The sequence below is a fragment of the Excalfactoria chinensis genome, chromosome 1 (assembly GCF_039878825.1).
Source record: "Excalfactoria chinensis isolate bCotChi1 chromosome 1, bCotChi1.hap2, whole genome shotgun sequence".
Classification (NCBI taxonomy): domain Eukaryota; kingdom Metazoa; phylum Chordata; class Aves; order Galliformes; family Phasianidae; genus Excalfactoria; species Excalfactoria chinensis.
In genome coordinates this window covers 155,470,302-155,484,427 of record NC_092825.1, presented here as the reverse complement: position 1 = coordinate 155,484,427, position 14,126 = coordinate 155,470,302, and the positions used below count along the sequence as shown (strand labels likewise).

The 14,126-nt window shown below is 48.3% G+C and overlaps 1 protein-coding gene across 2 annotated transcripts in view; it reads right to left on the bottom strand.

Annotated features, from left to right (window-relative positions):
• DGKH (diacylglycerol kinase eta) overlaps positions 1 to 13,010 on the bottom strand; it is a 150,216-nt gene extending 137,206 nt beyond the window's left edge. The window contains exons 1-2 of one of the 2 annotated variants that reach the window (XM_072358514.1): positions 12,798 to 13,010; positions 7,669 to 7,851 (exon numbers count right to left, since the gene is read on the bottom strand). In XM_072358514.1, coding sequence (XP_072214615.1) covers positions 7,669 to 7,851; positions 12,798 to 12,854 — 240 coding nt within the window. In that variant the 5' untranslated portion in view covers positions 12,855 to 13,010. The remainder of the gene's footprint in view (positions 1 to 7,668; positions 7,852 to 12,797) is intronic. The other variant, XM_072358505.1, reaches the window with a different exon arrangement.
• Between the last annotated feature and the right edge of the window lie 1,116 nt (positions 13,011 to 14,126).

Sequence of the window (14,126 nt, the reverse complement as noted above, 5' to 3'; positions counted from 1 at the left end):
ATCTCTAAAAGCCCTGCAATCGGCTGCAAGCATCCTCTGGCAGCTACCACTGAGGGGTTCATCCTCCTTCCCAGCCAGCAAAAGCATGGGGAGACTCACCAGCAACGTGCTTCAAAACCCTATTAAGGTTGCTAAGTGACAACAACGCAGAGCTCTCTCTCACACCATTTACAAGATCCAAACATTTAAAGGCAAGGAAATGAATGGTTCAGATCATCATAAATCTCACACCGCTCCTGTAATAAACAAATCAATTCTCATCAATTAGGAAGCCTTGCCGATTTCATTACAATAATCTTAAATGTCCCAGGAGCACAGACCAGTTATCGTGCCTTCAGTATCTAAGCACTGAAATATTTCCAAGCAAGAACATTAGTCAAATGGGGAAAAAAAAAATAATAATAACAGCTGAAGAAAAATTATTTGCTATTTCTTCATAATTGTGCAATATATCAGGATAATTCCTACACGGTAAAACTTTTAAGTCAACCATGTTCTGACTTTGCGTACAAAATTTCTATGGCCCGCATCCAACAAGCACTTAAGCACCAGCTTAATTTTAAGAAGTAATTAATCATGTAAAAGTGTACAGGACAACTGAAGTGTTTCAGCATCTGCTTAACTGTTTTACTAGAATAAATCTCTTCTTGCATTTTAAGTACCCCCTAATTCAGTGTTCTTAATTTTAGCATATCAGTGAAATAGTATTTGTTTGGGGTCAGTGTTAAGCTTGTTTGTAAATGCTGTATTTATCATAAAATTAAAAAAGAATGGCACTTCTTTTCATTGTAACATAGAATCACAGAATCACCAAGGTTGGAAAAAACCTAAAAGATCATCCAGTCCAACCGTTCACCTATTACCAATAGCTCCCACTAAACCATGTCCCTCAACACAACATCTGGTTGTTCCTTGAACACCCCCAGGGTCAGTGACTCCACCACCTCCCTGGGCAGTCCATTCCAGTGCCTGACCACCCTTTCTGAGAAGTAATACCTCCTAATGTCCAGCCTAAATCTCCCCTGCCATAGCTTGAAACCATTCCCTCTGGTCCAATCACTAATGACACCAGAGAAGAGGCCGACCCCAACATGGCGGATACAAGTTATGGATACCACCCAGCTTGGCTTCTATGCTATTGCTAGTAAACTGGGCATTGTAGTTTGAGCTCAGTTTAACAGAGCAATGGCTACTGCACTGTTATTCGGTAGCCTAGCCCTTGGTTTTTAAAGATTTTGGAGAATGCAACTTATGCTTTGAAGACAACATGAGAAAGGACAAAATGGTTATGTAAGAAGGTGGGAAATGCAAAGTTTAAAGGAAGAATGTTTTGGTTTTTTAAGACAAGATCCAAGCATCAGCACAACACTGAAAGAAGTGACCAAAGCTAGTCATGCTGTCAGCAGCTTTCTAACATCACATCCACGTGTACTAGAAATAACAACAGGGAACACCATGTGGAATAAATAAATGAAAAATAAGTAAAAATAAAAAAGAATCTCAAAAAGAAGTAATAGAAATAATAATGGCCAAGCAGAACAAGATGCATTTCCTGTGGTTCCTCCGCTAGCACAGAAGCATGATCTGACACTCAAAACTCTGTATTCCAAGCTTCAATGAATCCACATATAAACAACACAATAGTACCTTCTTGCTGAGCTTAGGTTTTGAAGCCTGCAGAATATACACACTGTTTGTAGAACCCTTACCAGAAGGACAAGTTGGTCAGAGTTCAAAGAAAATGAAAGTAACATAATTAAAATGAAAACCCTTGGCCCTTTGTAATGTTCCAGAGCAAGAGCATCGGTCTAAGCTGCCTTTTATCGTCTTCAGCTAGTCAAGAGGATTTGATACTTCCCTTCAGATAAAGGCTCTGTGATAGCCAGACAAACTATTCTTTTGATCATTACTTCAATTACAAAAATCACTGTCATTCTGTGTGTTCTGTTACACATGCAAAGCTAAGCTGGATAGCCCAGCTAGTCATACAGTAGTCATACAGCAGGCACTGTGGCATCTTGGATCCTGATGTAGCTGCTGGAAACAAATCAAAACGTCCACAAATTATCTATATAGCCTCACATGGATAAAGGTCCAGCTACAGAATAGCCCTTTCTTGAGCTCTGACATGACTGTTACATGTCTTCAGAACTGTGCACATGAAGCTCACAAGATAAGACACCACAGAAGAGATTCCCAGTTGTCATTTGTTCCTGAAATAGTCTCCATTACGAACTCCTCCTATCTGCTACTTCACTAGCAATTTAACCTTTGCCAATACATGCATCACTAAAATGCCTTAGCAGATTTCATTTCAGTTTTATACAAACATGTGTCAGAATTTGGAGTGGTAATGACCACTCTGCCTTAAACAGTGTAACTCTTTCCAGACTAACCCTACTCCCTTCTATATAAGAGCACATTCAGTCATTTGTAACTTCTCAGAACTACTGTTTCTGACTGAAATTTTCCGTTAATGGACTCTTGTTTTTTGAAAGAGTGCATGGAGACGCATCAGGTAGGGAAATCAAGGAACATTACACACCACAACAGGCTAAGAATTATTTTGCTGCTCTCGGACATGCTCTAAAACCCTCACCCAGAGAAGCTGTGGGTACCTCATCCCTGGAGGTGTTGAAGGCCATGTTGGATGGGGCCCTGAGCAGCCTGAGCTGCTGGGTGGAACTGCCCATGGCAGGGGGCTGGGACTGGGTGGGCTTTAAGGTCTCTTCCAGCCAAGCCATTCTGTGATTGTATGAATATACGCATCCGTATATAAAACTGATAACTGACGTTAACTGACGTTAAAGCCCCAAGGAGGAAATCAAAGGGTGATTGCTGTGCAATGGGTCACTCCAGTTCTGCCCCATGCTGTATAAACACGACGATATAGTTTAGCAGCACTACTTCTGATAATGCAGTTGCAAAATAAATTGCAAATTACAATGCATTTTGAAGCTATGCAGATCCAGACAATTCTAATGCACATACAGAACCCAGATTAGGGTTACACTTCCTACCGTGGCGACAACCTCTGGTACCTAAACCATGTTTCCTTAATCAGAAAGAAACTGACCACAGCTTAGCTGAGTAAATCAGCACCTACCAAATAATAAAAGCTAAATAAAGCAGATGACATTGCAGAGAATGACGTTCATGAGGTTTAGCACCAATACCAACAATAGCACATTATGTTTAGGGGAATTAACAAGCTATAGTAATCGAAGAGAAACGTATACCAGAAACAAACAGGAAGTGACTACTGGGATTTGGCACTGTGAAATGTCACCATATGGAAGAGTTTAGAAACTTTCTGAAGGCTCAGTTCCTAAATGATTGGTGTTATCCACGAAGACCAATAAAAACACAGTGGGAATTTAATTAATTCACTTTTATTACTCCATAACGATTTACAATATCTAAAAAAAAAAATGTATGTTAAGACCTCAGATAATTCTGATAATAACTCCTGCAATTTAGTCAAATAATACTATCACCTCCCCTAATTCTAACACAGCCATAATTCAGAAAATCTCCCACACTATAGTAATTCCATTACTTAAAATGCAAATAAACAACACCGAACATCTGGGGTGGAGGGAGTGAAGAAAGCATTCTCCTTGATGTGTTACAGGTGTGTTTCTCTCAAGAACTAAACCCTATTTTCCCACATTTCCAAATTCATACTCCCTGCTCCAGAATGTCTGCTTTATCCAAGAACAAGCACAGGTGAGATACCCAATAGCAGACTGAAGAGCAAAACCCATATCCAACAGAGCTTTCCCATTAACAGCACATGGAGCCATTACAGTGGGAAGCCAGGTCAGCAATGAAAGTGCTATTTTCCATATCCACTTTCTAGCAGAGAGTACTCAAGACAAGAGCAGCAACTACCACCATGCTCATTTAACTATTCTGCTTCCAAGCATCCAGGCACCACTTCATCTATTTTCTCATGCTTGCCCCCAAGATGAACAGGAAAAAACCAGCAGCGTCAGTTCTAATCTGAGCCTTCCTTTCTCAACAGGTTCCAGCTATAAAGGACTAAAACAAGACCATCTTTGTGAAGAATGTACTTTGCACTACGGCAATTAACTTGAAAGAAAGTAGGACTCAGCTGATGACAGGCAGAGTTTTCATACTGCAGCCCTGAAGAAATGAAATCATCTGTTTTGTTTAAAAAAGGCACGAGTCTTAACCAGCGTCTTTGAAAGTGAAGAAGCTGAATTTGATGCAGATGCAAGGAGAACTTTGCATGATTTAATTTCCCAGTACAACACTGCTGGTACATCGTCATCATCATACGCGCTGCTTCAAAACTGAGCACAGATTTCAAATACCCTCACCAAAAATAAATAAACAAATAAAACACCTATATTCATAGAATCATAGAATTGCCTGGGTTGAAAAGGACCACAATTGATCATCCAGTTTCAACTCCCCTTCTATCTGCAGGGTCACCAGACCAGGCTGCCCAGAGCCACATCCAGCCTGGCCTTTGTACATACTGAAGTCTCAGTGATAGGGAGAAGCTGCCAGTAAACATCATGAAGTCGAGAATGATTTCAACACTCTCCATTTGGGATTCCAGCCCAGAGCCACTCAGACTTCACAGGGTACTTGCCACCTGTTTATTCTGCTGTGCTTCCTCCGGGAACACATATGTGCTCCACAAACAGCTTCCAGGATAAGGATCAAAGATGCTGTCCTTAGTCTCATTAAAGTGCTAAATAATTTCAGTCCTGGCTCTTCTACTGCCACAGCATCACCCTATAAACAAGCGTGCAGCTTAAGTGAACAGCTCCTAGATACAGGCAAAGTGCTGTCCCACTGAATACTTGTCTCCTCCTCAGTTTTGCAGAAACTTGAGCGTGCTGATCTTCAGGTTTTCTATACCAGGGAAATAAATACTGGCCACATTTCAGCACAAGACGTGCCTTCCGCATACTCTAAAAACGTGAGAAATAAGCACGTGTAATTTGCAAGGATAGCAAGGATAAAAGGTTACAGGGACATTCAGCCCTATCGCCCATCCACTTCAAGTATCAAAGTGCTGTAAAAGCAGTTCCACAAACTCAGCCAAGCCGTCCGAGGAGGAAATTACTACTCAATGTGAGTAAGCAAAACGGCACTACAGATTTCCTAGCAGAGCAGTGAGCATGTGATCAGCGTATCATAAAGAAGCAATGAACTTCAGTGTAATTACATCTTCCAGTATCGTATACTTTCCTTTCACTTTCCCAGTCTGATTTTCACCCTTGGTCAAGTAATCAATTGTTTATGTGTAGGAGGAAGAGGACGAGGCTTAAAAACACACTCTGAGCACTTCAGGTGTTAGAAATCAGCAAAACTATGTTTATAGCACGGAAAAGGTTTTGCTATTATACATATGTTTGCTAAATCTCATTATATAGACGCAAGAAAAATCCACCGCTGAAGGGTTCTGTCTGCACAGAATCACCATATGGGAGCTTTCACAAATGATCAACTGTACCAAAACATCTAAAAATAACATCTTCCTTAAGTAAAATAAAAACAATTGCCAGCAGAGACTTTTGGGTGCAGCTGCCTGCTAAGGCATCAACACCACACTGCTGCAGTGTCTTGGGTAAGTAACCTCCACAGTGTTAAATGGCCCACGAACAACAGTGATCAATGTAACCTATGTTTCGGGTTCTTTCAAAAGTCTATTCTTAGCTGTAAGACAAACCCCATCCCCTTAATTAAAACCTTAGCTTACAAACACATTCATGTAGTTAGCAAAGCTTAACAAATCTAATTTGAATGAAAGGGACTGGCTGGGTGAAAGAGCAGCTCCCTGATGTTCCTTGCTCTCGTGGTTTCGTGTAACCACTGATCACCAACTACTACAACAGCAAACATACAACACCCTCAAACTAAATGGGAGTTGTCAGCCTAAATACAGCTACTTTTAAATAATGCATCCTGAGTTACAAAATAAAGTGCTTCTGAATTATTGAATCATGGTCTCATCTTTAACACAGATAGATCACTTTTAATTAAATGGAAATGTATTTATATTCTCAGTTGCACGTTACTGTAAACTGTAACAAGTAAAGCAGTGTTTTATAATAGAATGGCCTGGGTTGAAAAGGACCACAATGATCATGGAGTTTCAACCTCCCTGCTTTGTGCAGGGTCACCAACCACCAGACCAGGCTGCCCAGAGCCACATCCAGCCTGGCCTTGAATGTCTCCAGGAATGGGGCATCCACAGCCTCCTTGGGCAACCTGTTCCAGTGCGTCACCACCCTCTGTGTGAAAAACTTCCTCCTAATATCTAATCTAAACCTCTCCTGTCTCAGTTTAAAACCATTCCCCCTTGCAGTCAGTGTTTCCCATATAAATCCAATTCAGAGAAATATAACTAGGATGCAAACTAAGATGAGCGATAGCATCACTTCCAGAGTCGCCTTAAAAGAAGAGCATCCTGCCATTCATTCGCAGCCCTCGATACCCCACCATCCCATAACACTGAGTAAGAACTCATCAGGATCCCATGTTCACAAAGCTGTTCCAACAGAACAGAATCCCCACGTTTTCTTTACACAAGTGTCAGCCGGTAGGACAGCAAAGCCTTGCACACACCCAGCACCAGCAGAGAGAACACAGCATCACTTCTGCCCTTTCAAAGATCACCACAGAGGAGTAGTGTTAAAGCTGGAAGTTTGCATGCAACTTATAGAGCGGCGTAACAGCAGTTAGGCCTGGCTGAAGGGTTATTTGAGCAGGTAACATAAATCACAACTGCAAAGTTACATTTAGAAACAAAAGGTGGTGAGAACTGCTGCTCAGGAAGGTTCTTGGGGAAAAAACAGCTTAGCACCTTACACATAAGCAGGATAATGTCAATGCTAAGCAACAAAGGCTTCTTGCAGAGAGGAACTTCGGCTGTTGTGTGCGGATGTGAAGGGATGAAGAGCACAAACCCACACAAACACATGAGCAGATCCTCACTAACACTGCTAGGCAATGTGAGCCACGGTGCAGAACCCAAGCCCTACGTGCCATCTGCCTGAGGATGACCTCAGCCGGCTTTTGTGCATCCATGGAACTTGGACCGTGCTTTACGGGAGATTACGGGATCCTTCTGCTTGGCTTACGCCTCAATAGAAAAGCAACCTTAAACACGTGCTCGACGAAGTTAATTTTACAGGAAAAAAAAACGTGATGTAAAAGCACCATCCATCACAAAGTTAAGCCAGAAATCCCACCGGGGCAGCTCCGCAGCCCGAGCCGGCCGAAAAAAAGCGTTGCCCCGAAACTTTGACAGCTGCTTTACAGACACCGGCTTTCCGCGGGGCTCCTCGGGACCGGAGCAGGAGGAGCGAGCGGGGCCGAGCGGGATGCGGCGCTGAGGAAGAGGAGCAGAGGGAGGCTGCTTCCCCCACACCCAGGACGTGGGTAGGGCAGGGCGGCTGCCGGCTACGGGCAGGCTGCTTCCCCTCCGGCCCCGCCGCCCCGGGGGGCTTCCTGCCAGCGGGGACAGATGTGGACGCAGCAGCTGGCCGGGAGGAGGGGACGGGAGGAAGGAAGAGGCACGGCTGACTCCCCTCAGCCGGGGGGCAGCGGGATGCGGCCGCGGGCCGCGCCGTCGGGCGCCGGGGCGGGGAGGAGGCGGCGGGCTCCGGTCCCCTCGTCTCTTACCTTGCTGCGGATCTGGCCCGAGGTGGACACTTTCCGGATGAGTTTCTGGGGGCCCTCGTGCTCCCCTTCGCTGTCCGACGACTCGTCCGCCGCCGCCGCCGGGTGCTGGGGCTGCTGCTGGGGCTGCTGCTGGATCTCGGCGCCGCTCATCCCCGCCTCGGCCCCGGCCATCTTCCCGGACTCCTACCGAGAGAGAGCACACGAGCCCGGCTCAGCCCGGGCAGCCGCTGCCGCTCCCCTCCCCGGGGAGGAGGGAGGAGACGGCCGCGGGAGGGTGGGGAAAGGGGCGGCGCGGGGGGGAGGGACGGAGCCGAGGAAGAGCCGGGCGCTGGTGGGGCCGACCGCTCGGCCGCCATCTTCCGCCGCCCCCTCCGACGGTCCGGCCCGCCGGCAGCCTCTCCCGGCTCGGAAGGGACCGGGCGGGCATGGCCAGCCCCTGAGCCCTCACCGCCGCGGGAACCGCCGGGAGCGGCTAAGGATGCAGCGGGAGGGCGGCGAGAGACTGAGGGGCCGAGCGGGCGGCGCACCCGAGGACACGGAGGGGAACGGGCTCAGCCCAAGAGCAGCCAGGCGTGGGCACTGCCCGTGGGCTCAGCCCAACGGCCTGGCACGACGAGTGGGACACCTGTGCAGGTGCAACGGAGAGGTGTGAGGCTGTGCTCCGTGCGTCACAAGCGTCCGGCACCGAAAAGCAAGAAGGCAGCGTGCCTGACGGGATGCATCGACTCAAAACGGGACGTGGTTGTTCTCCCACATCCGTTTAATTTGTGTGTTCCTTTGCTCGCAGTTATTGTCTTCGCATAAGAGTGGTCCCCTGGAGTGGGGAGCAAAGGGTTGCTATTCCCTTCTCATGGCAGATCTGGCAGCTCCCAGGATCTGGAAATGTCACCACATGTTCTGAATTGTGGGGCTCTGAAATGACTGTGGCTTTGCGTGTAGTCAAGTGTTCCAAATAAGCATTCGGTCTAAGCAATACCAAATAAAACACACGGGTCCCAACTGCATGGAGTGGATTAAAAGATGAGAAAGCAACCAATACTTGCGGCTTCTCTGCTCCCGCAGTTCTATTTATATATCTCGAAAGGGAACTGCCATCTCTCAGTGAGCTAATACAAGTGCCGCAGTACCTAAATACAGAGCAACAAAGGAGAAACAAAAGCGAAACCATAACACAGCACCCATCCTATGCTGCGAACGCCGTGCCAGGAGCTCGATTTTGTACATGGGAATCTCCAGTTTCCTTCACTGAGACTTCTGTTTGTAGTAGGTGAAATGAAAGACTAGCATGAAGCCACACGGGTGTTGTATCCCACATAGGTGTCACCATATCAGATGCTTCTGTGAGGTTCTACTGCCATTCTCTATGTAGGATCGCATCTTTGAAGGTACTGTGAGGACCTGTGTTTCTTATTACAGTAATAACTGGGTCTAAGGCCCACCACCGATACCACATCTAAAGCTAGATGAAGTTCTAGCGTCGTTTCTTCTCTTCACCCATCTCATTCTTCTCCTGAGAGGGTTCTTTCTTCAGAATATGAGAAAACTTGGGCAAGAGCAAGCGTGCACTGAATTCACTTAGGACACACATAAGGATAAAGGGTAGGAGAGAAGCTTACAGACACTTAGTCACCCCAGCTGCCTTCCTTCCTCTTCCTTCTCCCCAGCAACTTCAGAACAACAAATTACCCCAGAACTTGTCTTGCTCACCGCATCTAACAGAGCCTTCTGAAGGTACATGACAACCGAACACTGCAACTAGGTGACAAGACAGTGTGCTAATTAATGCTAATGCAATTTGCATTGGGCTGGGACTGCGATTTGAGGAACGCTGGGTGCTAACAGAATACGACGCTCACTGACTCCATTTGATTCGACTGAATTAAGCAGCGCTTAGATGAACAACACTATTACTGTTACATTTGTTCCCATGCTAAAAAAGCATTCAAAATACCCGTCCATGTGACAGCTGTGTCTCCACCACATGACTGGGATCCTGTGCAAAGCTGAGTGCAAAACTGTTTACAAGCAGCCATTTCACCCACCTTCCAGAATTAAGGTGAAAAGGAGAAACCTTATCCATAAATCGGGATGAATGCCTTTGAATTTAGGGAGGTCACAGAGCTGGTTCAGTTGGTGAACTGAAGTTTGCACCGTTGGGAGATTGGGGTTTTTTTAAAGCATAAAATGTAACTTGCTTGCTGCAATCTCTTTAGGTATCTGCATAGACAGCTCAGCTTTCCTTCACTACACTTCCTTTCAAATGCATAAAAGCTGTTGAATGAATGTCTGTAGGTGAAATGGGCAATGCAAATAGACAAGAAATACGGCTCTCCAGCTTCTGTTCGCATTCAGAGCTTAACTATGAGCTCCTGCACAGTGCAAAGGGGGTCATCCATCCCCACACAGACGACTCAATATGAGGAGCACCATATAGGAGATTTCATCTCAGGGAACACAGGTGTGGATGCTGTGGTATGAGTGGCACCACTGAAATCCTCCAGACTTCTACAAGCTCTGAGTCAGGCTCTCGAAGAGCACGTGTGATACGTGCGTGAATTATGTCTTTCATCTCACGTACTCAATTTCACACTTCTTAATAATTCCCTGAAATTTCCTTGCTAAAGGAAACTGGTGAAAAGAGTAAAGAAAAGTTGGTACTGAAAGAGAGATTCTCAGCTAACACGAACCAGCCCCACTGACATCATTTGTGTCACGGCAATTGATATCAGCTGATGATCTGCCCTTTCTATTCAAAGAACTCCAAAGTGCCGGGTAGATAAGTACACCGTGAGAATCTTGCCACCAAACAGCTTCCAGTGCTGATAATAGAATACACACCACTAAAAAACATATGCGATGTACCAAAAAAAACCCAAATACACACTCCAGCTGCTCTGGAGATTATGCTTTATAATGCAGATTAAAGCATCATTTGATTCCAGGAACAGAAATGATTCCAGCTCTAATGTTGATTCCCACCATAATAGGCGTATTTACCTCTTTTTCTCTAGGTCACTTTGGCATCTGTAAGCTGGAGAATAATAAGGTGGGTTTTTTTCTCCACCTCAAAAGGTGAAGGTAAGGCCGGGGTTCAATATGAGATATGGAAATAGGGTTTAGGACTTTGTAGCCTAAATTGCATCTGGAGTACAGAGCCCCTGAATCTCCCTTTGAGGAGCACAAGATGAACCCGACGCTTTCTGTTACTTCTGTTTGGCTCTTACTGAGGTGGGAAGATGTTCTCCATTCAACAGTGAGCTGGGAATCAAGGTCAGGATTTTATACATATCCTAAATTTCACATGGACGAGCTCCATCCTGACATTTTCAAGGAGAAACTGTGGCTCTATGTGATGTCAGCCAGTTGCTCCCCAGAACAGCCATAGGAACAGCACTCCTAACCAACAGCTGACAACTCACAGAGAACATCACTGTGCACAGATTCCAAACCTGCAATGGTTTCCCTCACCCTGTTACTCCTTTTCTACATCAAGAGAGAGAAAGAGAGTTCTGGTCACGTTTTTTCTACCCCATGCAGTCCCTCACCTAAATCTCCCTTTGTCCCCATTTCAAGACAAAGCCCACATCAAAGAAGGCAATCTACATGAAGGAGAATGATGTGGTTCTGCCTCAAAGATGCTGTGTTTTACCAGCAGGTTACCTGGTAAAGGACTGAGTGCGTGGACTGAAACTGGAGGCTTGTAAAAGGAAACGAGTGCAGCGGTTAACCTTAAAACTGCATTCAAGTGTGTACCCTGAACAAATGCAGCAACGGAACGATAAACATGACCCAAATCCTCTCCTTTATCGGGGGAGGGCGAGACTGAGAGGGGTAAAAACAGAAAGGAAGTGCTCTGTGTTTATCTGAACCCAGAAGGGAGCAGGCTGGGGTGCTCTAGCCATACGGAGGGGCTGCCATCCGTCTGCCTCCTGACTTTCAGCCGAGTTTTGGCTGTCGGCAGCCAATGTAAATGTCACTGCTCAGTAGGACAACACGTTCAGGGGAATGGGATTCGCTGTTTTCCTCCCACGGCATTTTCATCTCTCCAGACAAAATCGAAGTTCTGCCTTTGCGCGCTGCTGTGGATGTCAGCTCCATGTTGCTGGAACGTATCGCATCCAGCTGTGCTCCCTATCACAGCTGCATCTCCGGCCGCAGCTTCAGCGGCTGAAGACCGCAGAGGGCGGCAAAGTGGGGGGGTTGTTCAACTTCACTAGAAAACGTGACCGACCAAAATGTATTTGGGAGGGTACGGGGTTGCAAATCCCGGTGGGTCACGGTGGGTATGTATCGCCAGGGAGATTCCCCGGGAGTGTGCAGACCGGGACAGGCAAAGCGTGGCTCTCCCACTCTGCTGTTATAGAATGCTTTTAGAAATAGAACCGGAGGCTGGATCCGTGTAGGCTGGCAAAATCAAAAAGGCACAGCCACCTAAAGGGAAGAAGCGTGGCCGTGTTACGGGTGCGCGCTTCCATCACCTCCCAGAGTTCACGGCCAGGGACAGCCCAGCCCTGACCTCTCGGGCAGCCCGAGACCTCCCGAGCGGTGACCCAAAGGCTATTAATAGCCCTCCCCGCCCGCCGTGCGTGTGCGTGTGTTTGCACAATAGAGAAAAGCCCAACGGCAGGACGCCGACAGGGGAAATCTGATGTTATCGCCGGCGGAGGATGCCGGTGACACGATTTCCTTCGCTGGGAGGAGGGTCTCGGAACGGCTTCAGCACACCGAAGCGGCAGCCTCCTTGGGGAAGCCCCTCTGGGAGGCACCCGTGCCCCCCGCTCCCTGCGGGCACCACATCCCCGGCTCGGTTCCGCCGTAGGGAGAGCTGGGGGCGATTCCCAGCCCGGCTGAGGAAATTAAATAGGAACAGACAACAATAGGAAGAGTGTATCTCCCTGGAAGAGTATCCCTCTCGTTCGCTGGACGCGGTGCTACGGCGGCGCTCCGTACCCCCATCCCGCTCCGTTCCTCCCGGCAAAGTTGGCGGCGGGGCTCCGGGTACCGCTCAGGGCAGGACGCCCAACTCCGGCCCCGGGGACGCACCGCGGGATGACAGCCCGGACCGCACCGCAGGGAGCAGGAAGGAACGGAGGAAATGCCCGCGCGCGGCGAGGCACGCATTTACCTACCAGCTCCTCCCAGGCGGGGCTCCGGCCGCTGTAGGACGGCTCCCCGTGCTCCTCCATCGCCCGACCTTCGGCCCACGGAGCCGAGCGCGTTCCACCGCCTCCTTCTTCTCCCTCCCTCCCTCCACCGCTCGGGCGCGTAGCGCTTCCCCACGCCGCTCTTCCTTCCCTCCACCCCCCCGCCGCTCCTCCCTTTTCTCCCCCGGCCCTCTCCGGGCCCCCTCCTCCCTCCCCGCCTGGCCCCGCTCCCTCCCCCGGCTCCCGGGGGTCCTCCCGGGCACGGTGCGGAGCTCTTCCCACCCCCCCCCCCAACCCGGGCACCGCGCCCCTTTCGCCGGGCTGTGCCGCGGATTACGTGCAAATCGCCTCGGCCTTAAGCCTGTTTGCGGCCGCTCGGGCTGTCGGGGAGAGCCCGGGGCGTGCGGACGGCCCTTCACACCGCCTCCTCGCTGCCCCGGACCGGACCGGACCGGACCGGAGACCCTCATCGAGGGCAGCGAACTCCGAGCTCCGCGCCCTCTGCCCACTCAGGAGGGCGTGAGAGCGTAGGGGGCAGCCCTATGGATCAGCCCCTTGTCCCTGCTGGGGGGATCTGGGCTCAGCAGCTGGTCCCACCTGTAGGACGAGCTCTGCGACGTGAGCTGGGACGTGATCCTCTGAGGGATGGGTCGGGATGCGATCCCTGGCTGGGACGTGGGCCCTGTGTTAAAGGCAGCCCAGAGATGGACACCGTGCACATCCATTTGTGGGGCCACTGCACCTTAAGGAGCAGCACATTGCCTTCCACCAAGCCTTTTATTAACACACAGAGCATTTACTTGGAAGCTTCTCAGTTTACGATTTACCGGCGTACCCTTGAACACCAGCCAACATCTCATGGCTCTACGAGTGGATCACGTATCTCCTACAAACTCAACACTTCCACTGATTTCAGAGGAGCTGGGAAATGAAGCTCCGTCACCATGTGAAGCCACATTGTCCTTTTCTCCAGTTTTTCTGTGTTAACTTTCATTCCAGCCTGCCCTTTTGAGTTCGCAGCTGCCAGGTAATCTCTGGGTTATCTGCTTGGTAAGTGCAAACATCAGGAAAGCAGTTGGAATTCACAAGAATAAAAGAAAGGAAATTGCATTTCTGGTATTTAAAGATATAAGTGGTGCACCACTAACTCAAGCCCAAAGAAGTGCTGCACTGGTATAGCTCATCTGGGGACCGAAATTGCTGCATCTCTTCCAGCAGTAGAATAAGGAATTATCATTGTGAGTTTGGGAGTGGTCTGTTGATGAACTGCTTTTGTTGTAGGGCTGTGACATCAGAAGGGAGAAAACCAGATGA